At 58.6% G+C, this 17,595-nt stretch overlaps 4 protein-coding genes across 4 annotated transcripts; 2 read left to right on the top strand and 2 right to left on the bottom strand.

Annotated features, from left to right (window-relative positions):
* Positions 1 to 6,067: 6,067 nt before the first annotated feature.
* Positions 6,068 to 6,871, top strand: VTJ83DRAFT_4049 (uncharacterized protein; the record flags this gene model as incomplete). Its single annotated transcript, XM_071010495.1, has 2 exons — positions 6,068 to 6,173; positions 6,246 to 6,871. The coding sequence occupies 2 exons, from the start codon at positions 6,068 to 6,070 to the stop codon at positions 6,869 to 6,871; spliced, it is 732 nt and encodes a 243-aa protein (XP_070867927.1).
* Positions 6,872 to 8,216: 1,345 nt separating this feature from the next.
* Positions 8,217 to 11,779, bottom strand: VTJ83DRAFT_4048 (uncharacterized protein; the record flags this gene model as incomplete). Its single annotated transcript, XM_071010494.1, has 2 exons — positions 8,217 to 11,463; positions 11,547 to 11,779. The coding sequence occupies 2 exons, from the start codon at positions 11,777 to 11,779 to the stop codon at positions 8,217 to 8,219; spliced, it is 3,480 nt and encodes a 1,159-aa protein (XP_070867926.1).
* Positions 11,780 to 13,839: 2,060 nt separating this feature from the next.
* On the top strand, positions 13,840 to 14,496 carry VTJ83DRAFT_4047 (uncharacterized protein; the record flags this gene model as incomplete). The annotated part of the gene is made up of 3 exons (XM_071010493.1): positions 13,840 to 14,170; positions 14,267 to 14,359; positions 14,426 to 14,496. 3 exons carry the CDS (start codon positions 13,840 to 13,842, stop codon positions 14,494 to 14,496), a joined length of 495 nt encoding a protein of 164 aa, XP_070867925.1.
* Positions 14,497 to 15,286: 790 nt separating this feature from the next.
* Positions 15,287 to 16,407, bottom strand: VTJ83DRAFT_4046 (uncharacterized protein; the record flags this gene model as incomplete). Its single annotated transcript, XM_071010492.1, has 4 exons — positions 15,287 to 15,418; positions 15,488 to 15,653; positions 15,803 to 16,040; positions 16,398 to 16,407. The coding sequence occupies 4 exons, from the start codon at positions 16,405 to 16,407 to the stop codon at positions 15,287 to 15,289; spliced, it is 546 nt and encodes a 181-aa protein (XP_070867924.1).
* Positions 16,408 to 17,595: the final 1,188 nt, after the last annotated feature.

The raw sequence follows: 17,595 nt of genomic DNA, 5'->3' as shown, positions 1-17,595 counted from the left end.
GGGAGAAGGGGAAGACGGCGGATTCGACGGATGGGAATCAAGATTTGGGCGTCTCTGCGCCGCGACGGGCAGCTGGAACGAGGCGATTCCGCAGAGCGCCAACCAGGACGACGACGAGCACGACAAGCCAGAGCAGAGCGCTGCGTCCAAAGCAAACGAGGGTGCTGCCACACTTTGCGATATCCAAGACGACCATGACGCCCGATTGGCAGGGGGGGGGCGCTTATATCGCCATGGTCTCGCGCGCTTCGCGTCAAAATACCGGATTGTTGGGGGTGGAGAAGGTCAAGATTCGGCGGATGCTTCCCTTCAGGCACAGCCGAGCTAACGTTAATAGCGTCCGGGGCCCGGACAAGCAGAAATTGGGGGGACCTGAGCGACCTGAGCCGGGCCCGGCCCCACCGTCCAGCAGCCGCAGGCTCGGACCCACTTCCTTATCTGGCATTTTCACGTGGGATCGTTGAAGATCCCGCAGGTCGGACTGGATTGAAAATGGTCCCTCTCAGGGTTCGCTGGTTCCCACAAACTGCCATGTATTAGTACAATATCATGCGCTGCCTCGTCGACACTGAACATTCAAACTCGTCGTGAGAGCCAGTTCGCCTCTCATCTCGCGCAATTTTTTTTCTCATCTATCGCAAGCACAGCCTTGCTTGGAGGTTCTTGGTTTCGAAGCCCGATCCGCGAGGCCCGATTCGTTCCCAACGTTGCATCCAGGATCCAGGATCCCTGCAGGGTGGGCAGTTCTTGAGCCGAGGTTCGGCCTTCAGATAGACCGTTCTCCGTTTCCCGACCAGGGGCAAAACAGAATCTGCATTGTTGAGAATGCCAATTCTCCATTTTGAACGGAGAAATCCGTGCTCCGACTGGAGAGGCTAGCCCCTGGTCATCCATTGATGGGTGATGGCTTAGTTACTGTGTATGTAATGCGTAGTTACACTAGGGAACCAGGTTGGGGCGATGCAGTGAAGTCGAGGGTTAGGGTTATTGCCGGCGCAACACCAAGTAAACAATGCCCCTGAAGCATCGCCTCCCCCTTTCTCGCCATCAGGGGTTGCTTCAGAGCAACTAAACACAAACACATCATTTCATCGGGTATGCGAGCCAATCTTGGTGTTTCCAAGGCCTCTCCCGGGCCCCCCAGCCGTTTTCTCTTTGCCTTTTCTCAAGTTGCCGAAATAAAGTCGTCTCATGCCCCCCCACAGGTCACCCAGCTCTGGGGCTCGGAAACATATTGAGCATTGGCAGCTGCGGCGAAATGAGACGAGCTTCATTATGGCGCTTGAGAATCTCCCATATGATGTAAGCCTTTTGTGCCTCATTGATAGAAACATGCTAGCTCCATGGACGCGTTGCGGGCTTCAGCCTTCTTCCCTGCTGCAGCCTTACCGCGTACACCTCCAACTCGGACAGCTGACACGGTCTCAACGGGAAAATGGGTCCCTCAAATAGAACACTATAATCCTCTAGAGTATCAAGGGATGGAGCAAAGAAGGAATCATGGCATTCGTCAGGACCTTGTTGGCTGGGACCTGGATGGTTGATGACGCAATGCTCCAAAGTAAGCACCTTGCTTTTTTTACCTCCTGAGAGGGGGGAAGGCAGCGAGACAATCCCCATGCCTGCCCGCTTCATGAGGAGAGACGAGATATGCACGCGCGCCGTCCACACGGACACATCCCACACCCCCCCCCCCCCCCCCTTTCGCCCATCATCCGCTGTCGTGATCAACACACCGCTGTTTCTCCTCGGTTTGTTTGTTCAGATGCCGTGCCTGAAGAACCGGGGCCGGTTCCACCGCCAGTCCATGTTTCACAGCCCGTCGGAGGGACCCCAACCCCCGCATTGTCGCCTATGTACTCCAGGCTGGATCTGCACCACGAACGGCAAGAGCTTGTAGGTTGACTTGACAAAGAAGGCGAAGGATCTGCTGCAAAGCCGGTCTACCCACAGGCCAAATGGGGCAATGGGGTGGATGCATGGCGGCACCAGGTGTCGGGGAGTACACAGTAAACGCGCCCGCAGAGGATGCCGGTGCGATGGACGCGGCATCGATGCTGATTTCTGGGAGCGCCCAATCTCCAAGCTCGAGAAGCGAATGATTGCCCTTCCGAGGAAGGCCGGACAGAAGCGGAGCTGGCGCGCTGGTTGCACTGAACCTTTGATTCGAAGCCAGGACGGAGTCGGCGCTGACCGTGTCGAGAGCGAGATGAACCCGCTCTCCACACGTACGCGTTCTGTTGTACAGGATGGGCTCCTCCTCCGATATCACAGAACCAGGTGCTCGGAAGAATCAGCTGACCATGTCGCAGCGCCCGCGAGCCGCAGAAAGCAAGCCACCCATGGGAGCTCGACGAGGGCAACCAAGACGGGATGAACCAGCTCGAGGATCGCCCGTAGGATCCAAGAGGGAATCGGTGAAATCTGACCGCTAGCGGCCATGCTGATGGAGAGACAGGCAAGAAACCCCCGACTGCAGAAAGCATGGAACTTTCGGCTTCCCACCACCTCGCACGTGCATCATCGGAATTAGACGCGAGATGGATGGTCAGCAAACCCAGGAAATGCAAGCAGCCAGAGGAAGGATCGGCTATCGCGTTCGCTACCTGGCCACGGCAATCCGTCCAATGGCTCTCCTCTCTTGCCGCGGATGCGGAGGTTGGGTGGGTGGCTTGTTGATATCGAGGATGTGTCGGATGGAGGAGCTCCGCCCGGTTCGTCGAGGATCCGATACCCCTACATCTAGACCGCAGTGCTGTGCTACCAGTAGTACTGTGTACTTAGCAGCAAGCGTTGCTCAGACATTAATTTGTTCGTTGAGGCATGGCGGTGGGCAGCGGATGGCGGAGCAGCGCGAACGGGCGGTGTTGGCGTGACCTGCGAGGTTGCATCCCCCGCGCTTTCTAAGCGCCCGAGGCGCAGCGGGCGTCGAGATCGATTGGGCCATTTTGCGCCACGCGGATCGTTACACGCACAGAAAAGAAACAGAAGGTCAGGGAGGACGCTGTACGGTGTACTGTGTATAGTACGGGGAGAGGTCTGCCTAAGCCACGGATGCGTAAATTGTTCCGGTTGGCCTGGCTCTCGCGTGTCTTGGTGATTGTGCGCGAGAGCATGGCCGGAGGATGCAGGCCGCCGTTTTCGGGCGCTTTTGAAAGGCAGGTCGGTGCCACTCTGGCCTCTGTCAAATTTTGGCGAAGGGAGGAGAGCGCATGTAGAACAGTGTGCGTCTCGTTGCTTGGTGTGGGTGTTTGTGATGGCTTGGTAAGGCACGAGGAGGAGTTCATCCCCCTTCATGAAACGAAGAGTCAGAGAGACGCGGCCTGTTGGCAGCATGAGTATCCATCAAAACACCGCTTTGTCGCAAAGGATTCTCATCTGACACAACCTTCTGAGCGTTCAAAGTATAGTACATCGTTAAGTCCGATCGCTGTCGGCATGCGGCACAGTTGAAGGGGGGGTTGGTCGTGTTGGGGGGTCGCAGGAAGCGGACCGGAGCGGAAGGACACTACGGTTCCCCCGGACTGGTCCAGCTCGGTCCATACGGCGGGGTCTCGGGAATTCCTATCCAGTTGAGAAGGTCGTATCCATCTTTGCTTCTTCTCCCACAAAGTTATGGCGAGCCGAGCCTCTGATTTGAACCTTGTAGACATGTACTGTAGTATGCAAGTGTGTAGGGTCTGTGTGATTTGCCGTCCGTTGGGGGGGGTCCAAACACACGAAGCACAGACCCACGGACAGTGACCCTCCCAAAGACTTGAAACGAAACAACACACAGACTAGTAGGTAGGTAGGATTGACACGGTTGAGGGATTTGACAGATGTTTCGAAGGGCCTGCCGTGAGCGATGCCAACGCTGTCGATCGACGACCGAGGGGCGGGGCACAAGAGAGGAGTTGTTCGCGTCAAAATTGCAACGTTGGTTTTTTTCCAGGTGAGCCGGGCTCTGCACGTCATGAAGTGTGAAACGAAGGAACATGGGGCCCGAGATCTCGGGTAATCTGGAGCGGGTGCCATTGCAATGTCCATGTCAATGACGACCTGTGAGAGGGTCAATGGCAATGGTTTTCTTTCGTGTGAGATTCCTATTTTATGATGATGACGATGACGATGATGATGGTTGGTAGAGCTGAGGTTGACAGCCTCTAATTACATACCTCAGGTAGTGCTGAGTATTATAGGTAAGTGGTAGGTACCAGGTACTAGTCCTGTGTGTATAGTACACAGTAGGATGGAACCGTTGGTGGCCCCACACCCCACAACGGGAGTTTCAGGACCCCGGGCGGGCCTATGGACACACCGTACATGCGCTAACGCAACTCGTCTTCCTCCTGTCAGCAGCACAGACCACCTCCAAAACAGCATCCCAACTGAGGCACCCTGCTCAACCTGGAAGTCAGGTACATGCATCAACAACAAAAAAGAAGCAAAACGTATCAAGCTAGCTCGCTGAAAAAGAGGGGCAATGAGACGGAACGCAAGACAAGGCATTGGGCCCGAACCTGGAAGCGCGCTTCAACATTCGTGGTCGCTCCAGACCGGACAACATTGCCCAGCCTCGCTGAAGAAACAAGTCTCCAGCTGGGCTTTCGCCAGTGGATAGACGTCAAGCTGCCAAGCTGCCAAGTGAGATGGATTGCCCCGCCGTAACCGCTCACCAAGCGAAGATCCCCAAGATGGCCGAACCAAGATTGTCATGCCGGGCAGGATCGTCAACGTTCAGGTACCCATCCTGTCCAAAGGAGCCAGCACGCTTCCTCTGTCTGAATCATATCAGAAGACGGCAACGTCAGACCCGGGTGAGCTTCCTGTTAGGACGGATCGGGGTCTTACCGCCCATAGGTCGTTCGCCAGCCACACCCTCGTCGTTTCGGTGCCGCATGCGCGCAGCCGCTGGTGCCCTGCCGAAGGCCCATTCCAGAGGCCAGGCGTCTGCAGCACCACCCTCCAGCATGGCCGCTGCACCAAAGTGAAATCCAAACTCTTTGCCCCCAATCTCTTGCCGTATAGGAAGGTACTTGGTTTCACGGACACGCCCGGGGCTTTTCAAACAACGTACAGTAATGCAAGGTCGGTAGCCATCTCGCAACACGCTCCCTAGATACCTATACGTACCGTGTGTCGTCCTCGTCTATTACACGTGGGGTTCTGCATCCTCCACTGCATCTTATCCCCTTCAAACAAGCCGGCTCGGACGTGCAGATGCTCCAACACGTCCCATCCGCACGGAAAAAGCAAACGGACAGACCTCTAGGTTACTTCACAAAGCCCCGTCCTGCACAACCCGCACAACCCTGCAGCCGCCCCGGCCATCCCACCACCCTTCCATCTTTGTTCCCGATTCAGCAACCCGATCTCCCCTGCGGCTGCGCTCGGGACCAGGGAGCCCCGGTAAGCTGTGTCTAACACGCTACGGGCTCGTGGCGCTCTCTCCGGAGGGTCACTCCCGTGCCACCGGTACGCCGGGGTGGCTGTCCTCCATATGCCATCATCCGCCTGTCTCTCGTGATATGGAAACGCCTCATCATGTTTTCCATCCATACGTACTCCGTACGTACACCCACACATGCAGAGGTCCCCGGTCAGGTACCCGGTCCTCCTTCCCATCTGCAAGATGAGGGCATCCCACATAGTTATACTACTACTACGTACACATCACACAACACGTACACACACCCCCCCTCAGGATCTCTATGGTTCCGGGATTGCTTCTTTCTTGGTCTCAACCTCACCCCCTCCTGGTCAGCCTCCGACCTCCTTGTTGTCCTTTCTGCATGCAGTGCCGTAGGCTGGCTGCTGCAGGTGAGCGAGCTCTCACGACATGGCCGTTGGGAGCGCCTTCATCAGATCCATGGACCCTTCCGATCCTCCATGACATTTAAAGACGTCGTCCCACCACCGGTTTCTCCGTCCATTGCATCTCATCATCATCATCATCATTCTCCTCCTTCTCCCACATACATCGTCATAGATCTCATCTTCTCTTTCCCGTTCTACTTTGCTTCCTCAGGGGTCCAGTCAGGGTTTCTTGTTCTCGGGCATACTTCGTTCTTCTCGCATCGACATCATGGTCTCGTCGTCTCTCATCCTCGCTGCTCTGGCGGCAGTGGCTTCAGCAGCGCCCCGGGCATGCAAAGCGCCTCCTGCTTTGATCCTCCCCAAGGTTGGAGGAGGTGAGTCCCCTACCGCACCGTCCGCGGACCCGTTTCCAGAGTTCCCTCCCGCTAACAACGCAACTCTCCCAGACACCCAGCTCCCTGCACCCGCCACCAACCTCCGCGTCAAAAAGATCGCCCTCGGCCACGGCATCCAAAACTACACCTGCGCCTCGCCCGACGCCGAACCCGCCGCCACCGGCGCCCTCGCCGTCCTCTACGACGTCACATCTCTCTTCCCGGGCACCCGCCGGACAGGTGTCTCTCAGCAAGCCTGGGACGCGCTCCCATCCACCGTCCTCCACGGCCAGGCATTGCCCCTCAACGTCCTCGAGGGCAGCCAGTTCGGCGCCGACGCGTCGACGCCCTTCCCCGCCCCCGCGGACCTCGCCGTCCCGGACGCCGCCGCCAAGTTCTTGGGCCATCACTTCTTCGACGCCGCCGGCGTGCCCGTGTTCGACCTCGCCGAGGCGGGCTTGCAGGCGGCGGTCAAGAAGGACGCCGGCGTCCCCGCGCCGGCGGACGCCGACAAGGGCCCGCTCGGCACGGGCGCGGTCGCGTGGCTCAAGCTGGACGACAACGGCAAGGGGCGGTCCAAGGGCCTGGCGACGGTGTTTCGCGTCGTGACGGCCGGCGGCAACCCGCAGGCGTGCGGCAGCGTGGGCGAGGGGACCCAGAGCGTGCCGTACGCGACGTATTATTGGTTTTATGGGTGATTGGCTAATCATCCCACCCACCCGGATGACGGATGACGGGGCAGGAGTGGGTGGTATTTATATCCGCCAACCGCTCCGTCGGGTCATCATGCAGCATGACCACCCACCTAACTACCCCTACCCACCGCGCACATTTATATATATATTTGCATACACACACACACACACACACACACACACACACACACACACGCACACACACACACCCGCACATGCATCGTTTGGTTCTTCTTGGGGCTTTCCATTTTTCTCTTTTACTCCATCTATTCTTATTTACTTCCCCCATCCATACATACCTTTTGGTTTTCACTTCGGGGATGGCTGTCTCGGCTTGGATATACCCCTCTTCTTACACGGTTGATGATGGCATGGTATGGCATGTGATGGCAGGATACGGTGGTGCAAAGGGGGAAGTCATGGTGCCTTCCTACACCGTCTATCTCAAGGACGCAAAGAATCTTTGCGTCATGTACCATGGCATGCCCTTTTTGGGCTTCTTTCTGTTCTTCTTTATTCTTTCTTGCGGTTGCTTTTTTTTCAAGGATGGTTATGGGCGGCGGCGCATAAACGGTCCAGGGGGAAGAAGCCAGCTTGGGTTAGGTATCTAGTCTAGCCAATGTCTAATTGAGGTTATCATCTACGGCGTTAGCCAATGTACCTATCTCTTTGTTCCACTGGCTCTCCGTGATATCTTGGGAGGAGGCGTCGACCCGAGCGCTCTCTGCCGCCTTTCCCCAAGGAGAATAGGAGGCCGTAAAAGAACAAAGCCAAGCTTGACGACCCAAGAGTCTCAACCACAACGACAACAATACAACCTCCATGGAACAAGCACCATTTTCGATCAACTACCGTGGTTGTCTAGTCCTAACTGCTGGTTTCAATGCCAAGCGACAGATAGACGACACCACATCCCGTCTTCCACCCGGGCCCCGAAGCCCGCAAGTCATGCCAGCATGAGGAATACAACGGAGATGTCAAAGTGTCCTAGATCTTCTTCCATCGCGCGATGATTGTGAAGAAAAAAAACAAAAAAGAGAGGGGAAGAAGATCAAGAAAAGAAAGAAGACGGAAAAGGAGAATGACCACTTTGGTCAAGCACAAATGCCGCGGCCCTGATCCGAACCTACCTAGATTCCTACCCATCCATCCTGTATCCCAATTCCATAACAAGGGCCAAAAACATGCTTACCCAAAGTATCCTGCCCTCTTATCCCAGGCCTGGTTTTCCTGCATTACCTTTTCCCTCTACGTATCCGACCCTGTCCATCCTTGGAAACCCTCATCCCTCATCACCGCACAGTCAACCCACACCCAACCCAATCCCCAACGCCAAGGCCCACGATTCCTAATACCCAGCTCCATACCCTCCCTGATGACCCCCGCCATTCGCATACCCGTAGCCACTCTCGTTTCCGTGCCCATACCCCACGCTGCCATAGCCATTAGGCCCTCTTCCATACCCCTGAGAAGACTGTTGGTTTCTCCGGCTCGACCGCCCTGTACCAATATCAATCTGCCTCAGCTCCTCCTCCAGAGAAAGCGTCCCTCCGCCGCCGCCGCCGCCGCCGCCACCACCACCACCACCACCATTGCTCTCCATCCCCGGCCCGGCACCATTCGTAGAAGAGTAGCCGTAGTCGTCATAGTCATCCATCCCCTGCCCCTGCCTGCGCGCAACGCTGCTGCTGTGCAGCTGCAACGCCCCAGACATGTTGTTTGCGTTACCGCCACCGCCGTTCACATCGGCTGGTGAGGGAAGGGCGAGGGGGACCTTGGCCGGGGGCGGTGGGCCGTTTCCTGGTGTGCCACCCGGAGAAGCGCCGGCGCTTCTGCTGTGCTGGTGGTGACTTTGGTAACCCATCCCGTGACCGCTGCCCGGGCTAGTGCTGTAACTGTAGCTGTGCCCGTGTCCCGGGCTGTGGCCGTGCTGCCCCGGGCTGTGTCCATACCGCACGCTCCCCGGAGAGGTGCCGTACACGTCTGTTCCGCCACCGCCGCGATGCGGCGAGTAAGCATCCCCGCCCGAGCTGACACCAGCAGCGTAGTCAAACGTTGAGGCGCGTGATAGGTGCCGCGGCGGGGTGAAGTCATCATGCGGGCCCGCGTTGCCGCTGGAGGTCGGGCGCGGAGACGACCCCGGCCCGTTGGCGCCCGACATGATCGGGACGATAGCCGTGGTGGACTGGCGGTAGGTCATCTTCTTCTGGAGGCGCGCGCGCGCTGCCGCGGAGGATTGGGAAGGAGCGTTTGTGACGTGGTCGGAGGACGACGAGAACGAAACGCCCGAGGAAACAGGCTGCATGGACTGCGGACGGCCGGAAACACGCAATGGCCGACGACCGGACGGGGTAGGCCGAGACGAGGACGAGGAGGATTGCTGCTGCTGCGGCTGCTTGGGCTCGGGTTCGGGGGCCCAGCTCTCCATGGGCAGGTGATCCGATGGATCGACCTCGCGGCCGTCGTGCGTAATGATCTTGCCTGTGTCTTCGCGGTAGTCGGCTCGAGCGGCGGGCGTATCCTGGCGGACGACGGCCGACGCGTTGGGATTCAGAGACTCGTACGAGTCCGGGCTGAAAGGCATCGACATGCTGCGATCCGCGTCGGCAAGCGGCCGCGGGCTGACTGACTTGCGACGGATGGTGTGCTGGGACCGAGGGTTCGGGCTCGGATCGCGGGGAGGGTTCGGCGAGTAACCGCGAGACTTAATAACCACGTTGACGCTCGACGTTGACGGGCCGTTGGTATAAGTGATGGCCCGAGCACGAGAAGGGGTATTTGGGTATGTCGCGGGAGGAGCATCGTGGGCATAGCGGGGCTCGATGGGCCTACCCCTAGAGGGCGCTTCAACGAGGGCCTGCGACGTGTAGCTCCGCGCCGGCGGTGCCGGTGCCGGTGCCGGTGCCGGTGCCGGCTGCATGGACTGCTGCACCGCCTGCTGCCTCCGGTCCTGGTTGATGCGCTCAGAAATGTCCTGGGCAATGTTGGGGTCGATTCCAGGAACCAAGGACGCCGGCACGGGCGGTACCGAGTATCCCGTCGACGTATCATCCAACTCGCCGCGATAGGTCAAGGCTAGCGGCTCTGAATGGGGCGTGGGCAGGGCAGGCTCCGAGTGTCGGCCGTAGGCGGGCGAGTACTCGGGCGACTCCCTGCGTGGAAACTCGGCTCCTGGCGAGTGGCCGTTGGCTGTCTGATATCTCGAGTCATGCGAAAAGCGACTAAGCTCGGTGTTGCTTCTGCTCGGAAGGCTCAGCGGCGCGGGGCTGGCGGCAAGATCGTAGCCCGAGTCAAACTGAGCAGGCTGGTGCTGGGGCTGAGGCAGGGCTTGAGGCTGGGATGGCGGCACGGGCCAGCGGTTCGCGGGCCCCCTCCGAGGGTCATGCATGACATCGGGAGACTCGGGAACGTCCTCAACCGTGGCCTGCATGGTCCGGTTGTGCGGCTCGTAGCCGGCATCGTAGGACGGATGCCGCATCGGGTCCGTGTTGGCATACTGGGGGCTTGGGGTAGGGTCATAGGAAGCCTTGTACGTAGGCCGTCCAGGGTAGTTGGCCGAGTCGTTGGCATTGCGATGGGCCTCGTTCCGCAACACGTCCTGACGCATCGTGGCGGGCGACCCCGGGAAGCCCGGTGCCATGCCCGGGTTGCTGCCGGTCCTGGTGCGATGGACGGGCGGCGGAGGCGGACGATCTTCCTCAAAGGACGGATCGTATGAGTTACGACGAGGCGGCTGGTAGATAGGCGTGTATACTGGTTCCTGCTGGATGACATACGGCTCGGCGCGATCGGGGGTCCAGTACTGGATCTGCTGGTCCGCGCGGCGCGGCGTGCCGGCATCTCTGCTGGGGTCGGATGGCGGATAGTATTGGGCCGGCGGTTGCGCGTGCGGAGGCGCCTGTGGAGGCGCCTGCGGAGGCGCCTGCGGCTGAGGCCGACCGTACTCAGGCTGCCCATAGTCAGGCTGCCCGTAGTCAGGCTGCCCGTAGTCAGACTGTCCGTACTCTACCTGGCTGTAGTCTGCCTGGCCGTAGTCGGGCTGGCCGTAGTCGGACTGCCCATAGTCGGACTGGCCGTAGTCGGACTGGCCATAGTCGGACTGGCCATAGTCAGCCTGGGGCGGAGGTTGCTGGGCGGGAATGGGATTTGGCGGTGGCCTCGAGGGCGGGGTGTCTGCTTGGTCGGGAGCGGCTGGAGGCTGAGGAGGCTTCCCAGCAAGGGGGTCGGACGGCAAAGGACGACGCTTGGGAACGCCGCGCGGACCGGCGATAGGGCCCGGAGCAGGGAGGGAGGAGGCGGCAGGGTCCTGGTCTGGCGGGGTCGCCTGCGTCTGGGGCTTGGCCTTGATGGCCGGCTTTTCGGGCTTCGGACGGGAGTCGTAGTAGGTGATCTCAATGCGAACCTCGCCGGCATACTTGCCCTTGTAGTTGAGCTGGTGCCACTGGTCGCTTTGGCCTCCGCCGGGGACCACGATGCCGCGCAGGTCGATCCAGGCCTCGCCAATCATCTCTGCCTTTTTATCGTCGTTGAAGACCGACACCTTGACCTGGTAGTAGTCTGGCGAGTCGTGAACGGTGAAGCGGAGTTCTTGGTCCCTTGGAGAGGTGTTAGATGGATGATGGTGCAAAGGGAGAGATCTCGGGCGGGAGGCATGGCAAGAAAAGAAGAAGAAGCTTACCACTTGGGCGTCTGGCCGCCGCGGATGTCGGTGGTCGTCTTTTTGGCTTCCTTTCCCAGACGGGCGGCGCAGTAAGGATCTTGCTTGCCAATGGTCTTGCGGTTCGGCAGGTTCTTGGCCCGGTCGACGACCATGACGAGGGTGCCAATCTCGGGGCCATCGACCGACATGTCGGAGAATATGCCGGCGGCGGGCGGCCCATTGAGGGCGAGGGCCTTGGTTTTGGTTGTCATGGTATCGCCGTTGTGGTGGCTCGGGCGTGGACCATGACCTGGGCAATGTCGACGGACGACGACGGTGACAAGAAAAGAGTGGAGCGAGAGGTGAGTGGTGAACGGTGAACGGTGAACAACAGTGAGTGGTGGATGGTGAGCGGTGTTGCTGCTGGTTGCTTGGGCGGCGTTGTTTACTTTGGATCGAGTCGGGCAAATCCCAAGCCTTGGAATGGGATCGACCCCGCCAACGCTGGAGACGGATCCTCGTCAACGACCCTGGGGCACCTAGGTAAGGAGGAAGAGTTTGGATGTGGAGCTGGAGAGGATAAAAAACGCCAAAGGTGAAGCGACGGGAGGTGGGAAGCCAAAAAGGACGTTGAAAGGACGTTGAACCAGGCACATGGAAAAGATGCAGTGCGGTTTTGCAGTTTCCAACCTGCCCCCCTCGGCCCTTCCGTCCTTCTGTCCTTCTTCCCTGCTGAACCCGGGAATGCAGGGAATGCAGAAGGAGCTGGCTGCATCTCACCTCACCTTACCTCCCACCCGGCCATTGCCGTTGCCCGAAAAAGCCACAAAAAGTGGGGCCCAGTGCCGCGTCCGCACCGCAGCTGCGACGGCTGCAAGTGGCTGGGGTTCCTGCTGTTCCTTGCTGATCAAATCAGAAGCTGAGAAATCGGTGGCTGGCAGCTTGGGGCCTTGGGAAGGGACGGATGCTACCCCCACCCCTCACTGTTGGCGCCGTAAAATCCCAAGGCGCCGAGCAAACCTTAGCTTAAGCTTGCTTCAAATCTCCGATGTTACCTCAGGCAGGCAAGCTGATGCGAGCTGCCAACGCCATGGGTAGCGTGCACTAATACATCCATGCGGACGACCGAGTGGAGCGTGGTCTTGGGACCTGCTTCGGGACTCTACGGCAAACCCGCACCGAATGGACCATGTACGAGCAACCCCCGGAGGAGCAGAAGACGCCCAGCCGAAACAAAAATGATCTACCAGAGCCGTTGCACACCCACCCACCTGACCCGATGCATTCGGGTTCAGTCCACCCCTTTGCCACGCCTCCGAGCTTTTGCGCTGGCCAACACGCCATGTGCCGCGTGTGCAGGCGGGGTGCCCTGCTGAGCCTCTATCCCTTGACGAAACATCCAGGGGAATCCGTGCTCGGTAGGCGACCAGAGTCAGCTGCTACACCAAACATGCCTACTATACAGCCGCCGAGTCTTGCCTAGGTGCACGGCTGGGCACAGTAGTTACTTCGCATGCGCCGCCTGCGGTAAAGGTCCACGGGATCGCTAAGCCAAGGCATCTACATACGGAGCACATACGTACGCCAATGGTGGCATCTTCGGTGGGTCTGTGGCCGGCACCGTTGCCGATCCGGAACCAGGGCGACGTGGAGCGGAGTCCGGGACCCGGGGCCGAAGCCGATCTGGTCGGAAGTTGTCTCCACTCTCGGGTCCCTGCTCCCTATTCCCTCCGCCAACAGGACATGTCGGCTTATCACCAGCGAATCCGCCGTTTCGTGGGGCCTGGCGAAGCTGCGTGGTAGAGGTCAGCAACGGCCTTCTTCCGGTTGGAGGCTATGGTACCCTGCATGAAACGTTGGCGTTCAGCTTCCAATCCCTGGGATCTGAGCAGGCCAGAACAAGGGTGATAGAGAAGAAATACCCTTTGCTGGCAGTCGCGCAGGGAGTCTAACAAAAGACGGAGCGGTGTTGATGCGCATGTCCTGATCAAGAGGGCTTTGCGTGCTGTGTCCGCGGTTTTGTGATGTGAGCTCGACACCGACGCCGACGAGCGTCGAACGGGGGAGCGGTGCGGTGAACGGTGCGGTGAACGGTGCGGTGAACGGTGCGGTGAACGGTGCGGTGTAACCAACTTGTAACGAGCCTGGGATGTTGGCGTATCGTGCGTAATGATGCACCGAAATTTCCCTTTGTAATCTTGTACCTCGAGGTACGCTCGTTTCCCGCCCCGAATCCCTGAACCTCATCCAACGACGTCGACTTACCAACATCCAATCACCATCCGCCATCATCACCTTTGGATGGACAGTGGCATAAAACACAGCTGACAACATGACAACACCAATCCCTGACACCCAACCCCCAACCATCAACTTTATCCTCTCGTTCCTCCTCGTCGGCCTCGCCTGGGGCTTCACCACCCCCTTCATCCGCCGCGCCGCCCAGGACCGAGACGCTGCTGCTGCTGCCGCCGCCGCCGCTTCTGTGAAACCCGACGATGCGGCCAAGAACGAACCAACCACCTGGTGGGGACGCATCACGGGGTTGATCGGCCGCGGGGCCGCTGCCGCCGTCGACTTGCTGCGCAACCCGCGATATGCCATCCCGCTGGTGTTAAACCTGTCGGGTAGCGTGTGGTTCTTTTTACTGGTTGGAAAGGCCGGTACGTGCCTTGTTTCTTTTCTTTTCCCCGCCCCCGGAGGTGCTAGGCCCTGGTGTTGTGTTGTGAGTCTCGCTGACAGGATGCATGACGCGACAGAGCTGAGCCTGACCGTGCCCATTGTCAACACGGTCGCTTTCTTGTTCACCGTCCTCGGGGAGTGGTGGGTGGAGGGGAAGGTGATCAGTCGCGGTAGGTTGCTGCTCCTGAGGGAACGGCGCAGAGGAAAAAGGAGTTCATGACTGACGGGGCGGACAGATACCATGCTCGGGATGCTGCTGTCGGTGGCGGGCATTGCCTTGTGCGTGCACAGCAAGAATGTCAGCTGAAGATTTGCCGTTTGGCGTGGCCTATCGATGGGAATAGTGTAAGCCGGGTTCTACCTTCGCTGGGCATAAGTACCTGGCATGTCACAGTCGATTTTGCAACCACAATCATAGCGAAATTCATCTGCGTATTCCCATCATTGTAATTTTGCAATTCATTATCATCCCTCCTGCTCCAGGCAGATTTCCCATATCCCTTTCATAATAACCCTTCAAACATCCACACTGGTGTTGTCAACTGCCTCGATTTCCCTTCCCCTGATACGTGTGAAGAAATGAAACCCCGTTGAACCAAGCCTCCAGGCATATATGTATGCGCAAATGGGCGCCCCGCGTCCCCGAAAAGAAAAAAAAGACATGTGACTTTTTTGCCCACCCCGCCCAGTGCTGTGGTGTCCTTGATTGTGCTGATGTATGTCCGTGCCGGTGGTATCAATATGTTAGGGGGAGGTCAAGGAAAAGATGGGAAAGGAAGACGTCCAGTGGAAAAGAAAGGTGAAAAGTGACCGCAAACTGCAGCGGGAAGAAAAAAGAATCTGGCAAAAGAAAAGAGAAGAAAAAATAGAAAAAAAGAAAACGAGGGGGGAAGAGGAGGGAGAAAAGTCTAAGCGTCCTTGAATGCAATAGGCAATGAGGAACCTAAAAAAAAGGTTCCATGATCCATGAAGAAAAGAAAAGGAGAACCAAAGACCGAATAATGAAAAGGGGCCAATCCCATGCACACTTCAGGCTTGTTTTGTATTAATACCCCCTCCCAAAGAATCGAGGCGTTTGAGACGTAGGAGGGAGGAGCTCAGCACCTCCGCGTGCGCACCCAGCGCTGCACCGCCCGCAGGCTCGGATCCTCAGCCGTCCAGCGGCCCATCGAGAGATCCGACGTCTGCAGCTCCGAGTACACGTATTCGTCCGTAATGTCTACGAGTTCCTGGAGAGAGACAAGAAGAAAAAAGTCAGCAAGAAGATTTTCTGTATCCGAAAGCGAGGACCCACGCACCGCTCGCAGCTGTTGATCGCACGCCCTCAGCATGGCTTCGTTACCCGCATGCGGCCGGCCGCCCTGCAGGATTTGGTTGCGCAGCTCGATCCAGCGCTGGCAAGCCGCCTGGCGGAGATAGATCTTTTGACCTTCGTGGCGGCGAGCGTAGGCGTCGAGAAGGACCCTGTGGCGGGAAGAGAAAGAGTTTAGCAGCGTAGTTGGGTAAGAGAGGGGGGTATAAAGGTGTGGGCGGGGAGAATTGGAGGAATGACGGAGAAGGAGACGAAGCCGAACAAGAGAGAAGGCAGGGCAGGGGAAAAAGAACAAACGTACTGCTTCAGCTCCGCCTTCGCCTGCTCCTCCGGGCCGCCCGTCGCACGCGGGACGGTGATGTCCGCCCCACAGTTCAGGATATGCTGGCCATCAATGGCACACTGACGCAGAGCCGCCCAGCCTTCGGTGTAGTAGTCGTCCATGTCGGCTGGATCGCAGGACACGGCCGCGATGTAATACTGCAGGGTGCGGAAGTCCTCCAGGAGCTCGGCCACGCGAGCCGTGCGGTACTCGTTGACTGTAGACATGAAAATAAGAGAGAGAGAGAGAGTATGTGCGTTAGCGAGGGTGGCTGAAGAAGGTGTGGAGCACTGTGCTGTGTTGAAGAAGTTGGGTGTCTGTGGTAGGATGGAGATGAAGGCTGGCTTGGGACCTCACGGTGGCGCCTGGGTCTCCTACAACTCTGTACATAGGGCCTCACACGTGGATACCGTCCAGACGGAGCCATCGTCATGTCGGGTGTGACAGGGCTGGCTAGCATGGGGTTCTGCCATGACAGGCCGGGAAACGGGTGGGGAAGAAGGGGGGGGGGGGGGGGGGGGGGGGGGTGTAAGTGAGAAAGGTTGGGGTAGGTTGAAAGGTGCCAAGAACATACGGCCGTCCATGTTGGTGGTGACGTGACGATGGAGAAAAGAAAGACGGATATTAGGAATTAGGGTCTATCGGTTGGTAGAGAGCGTCGTCGAAGAGAGACTGTCTAGTCTGTCCCGGTACCCCAAGGGCGTTCGTGATGTCGTAGCGGTGGAGCCAACAGAAGGAAGGTAGGTAACTAGTCGCCGCAGCGGAGACGAAGCAAGGCAGGCAAAGAGCGAGAAGGAGAGACTGTGTGGTGGTGGCAAGACGCAGTCTATGCGGAAGCGAAGCAAGGAGGCTGAAGTCAAGAGAGAGGATCGGTCTCTGAGAGAGCCTGTTGGTGGTGATGCTGGCTTGGTGGTGGCGAGGACAAGCCGGACCATGGACGCCGGCGATGGGGGAGGCTTTTGTAGATTTGCCATCGCCGACGACGACCGGCATGAGCATGGGGGAAACTCACGACATGTCATCATCAAAGGAGGGGGGATAGGGGGGAGGGAGTTGGTGAGGACTCCCATAGACGCGAACCCGAGCTCACGCTCCTCTCTCCAGGAACGGGAACCGTAGGGACCTGGCGACTAGGCCCAGGAGGCGTGTATCTGCGCGGGTGTGGGAGTAGTCGTCCATGGCGGTGGAGGGATGACACACTCAAACATCGCCCAGAGTACCGTCGAGCACCGGGAGTCCTTCCCTGTGGGGTTCTGCACTCTGCGTTACGTCGACGTTGAGGCCTACCTGGTGGACGATGCTCGCCCATGATTCGCAGACGGAGGGTGTGGACGGTCCCCGGATAAGGCAGCGGAGGGAAGTCCGAACGGCACGGAAAGCCGTTCTAGACGGCTCTTTGGGTCTCCCTTCCACGTTGCACTGGGAGAGAAAATAAGGCGATGCGTGGGTTCCTGCATCGGCGTCAAGCCGCTAGCAGCCCGGCGCCGTGAGCGGGCAGCCAAAGAACGTCCAGAGCCAGCCTTGTCGACGGTGCTCGGAATATACCCGCTGCATCCCGTGAACCCGCTGCTTCATGAGACGGCGCCCAATGAACGACGCGGCGGGGGGGATACCTTTTGACCGTCCAAGGTTGAGATACGTGGGGCTGGCGAATGGTGACCGGCCCCCAAGACAGCACGAGGAAGCCGAACGCTAACGCCACAGGGCTGCCGCCGCGCCGTCGCGCGGTCGAGCGCCCAAAGCCTTCTGGGAGGCTTCATGTCATCCACACC

The sequence above is a fragment of the Remersonia thermophila genome, chromosome 3, assembly GCF_042764415.1.
Source record: "Remersonia thermophila strain ATCC 22073 chromosome 3, whole genome shotgun sequence".
Lineage (NCBI taxonomy): Eukaryota > Fungi > Ascomycota > Sordariomycetes > Sordariales > Chaetomiaceae > Remersonia > Remersonia thermophila.
The sequence above is the reverse complement of the archived record's forward strand: the minus strand, read 5'-3'. Positions and strand labels throughout refer to the sequence as shown.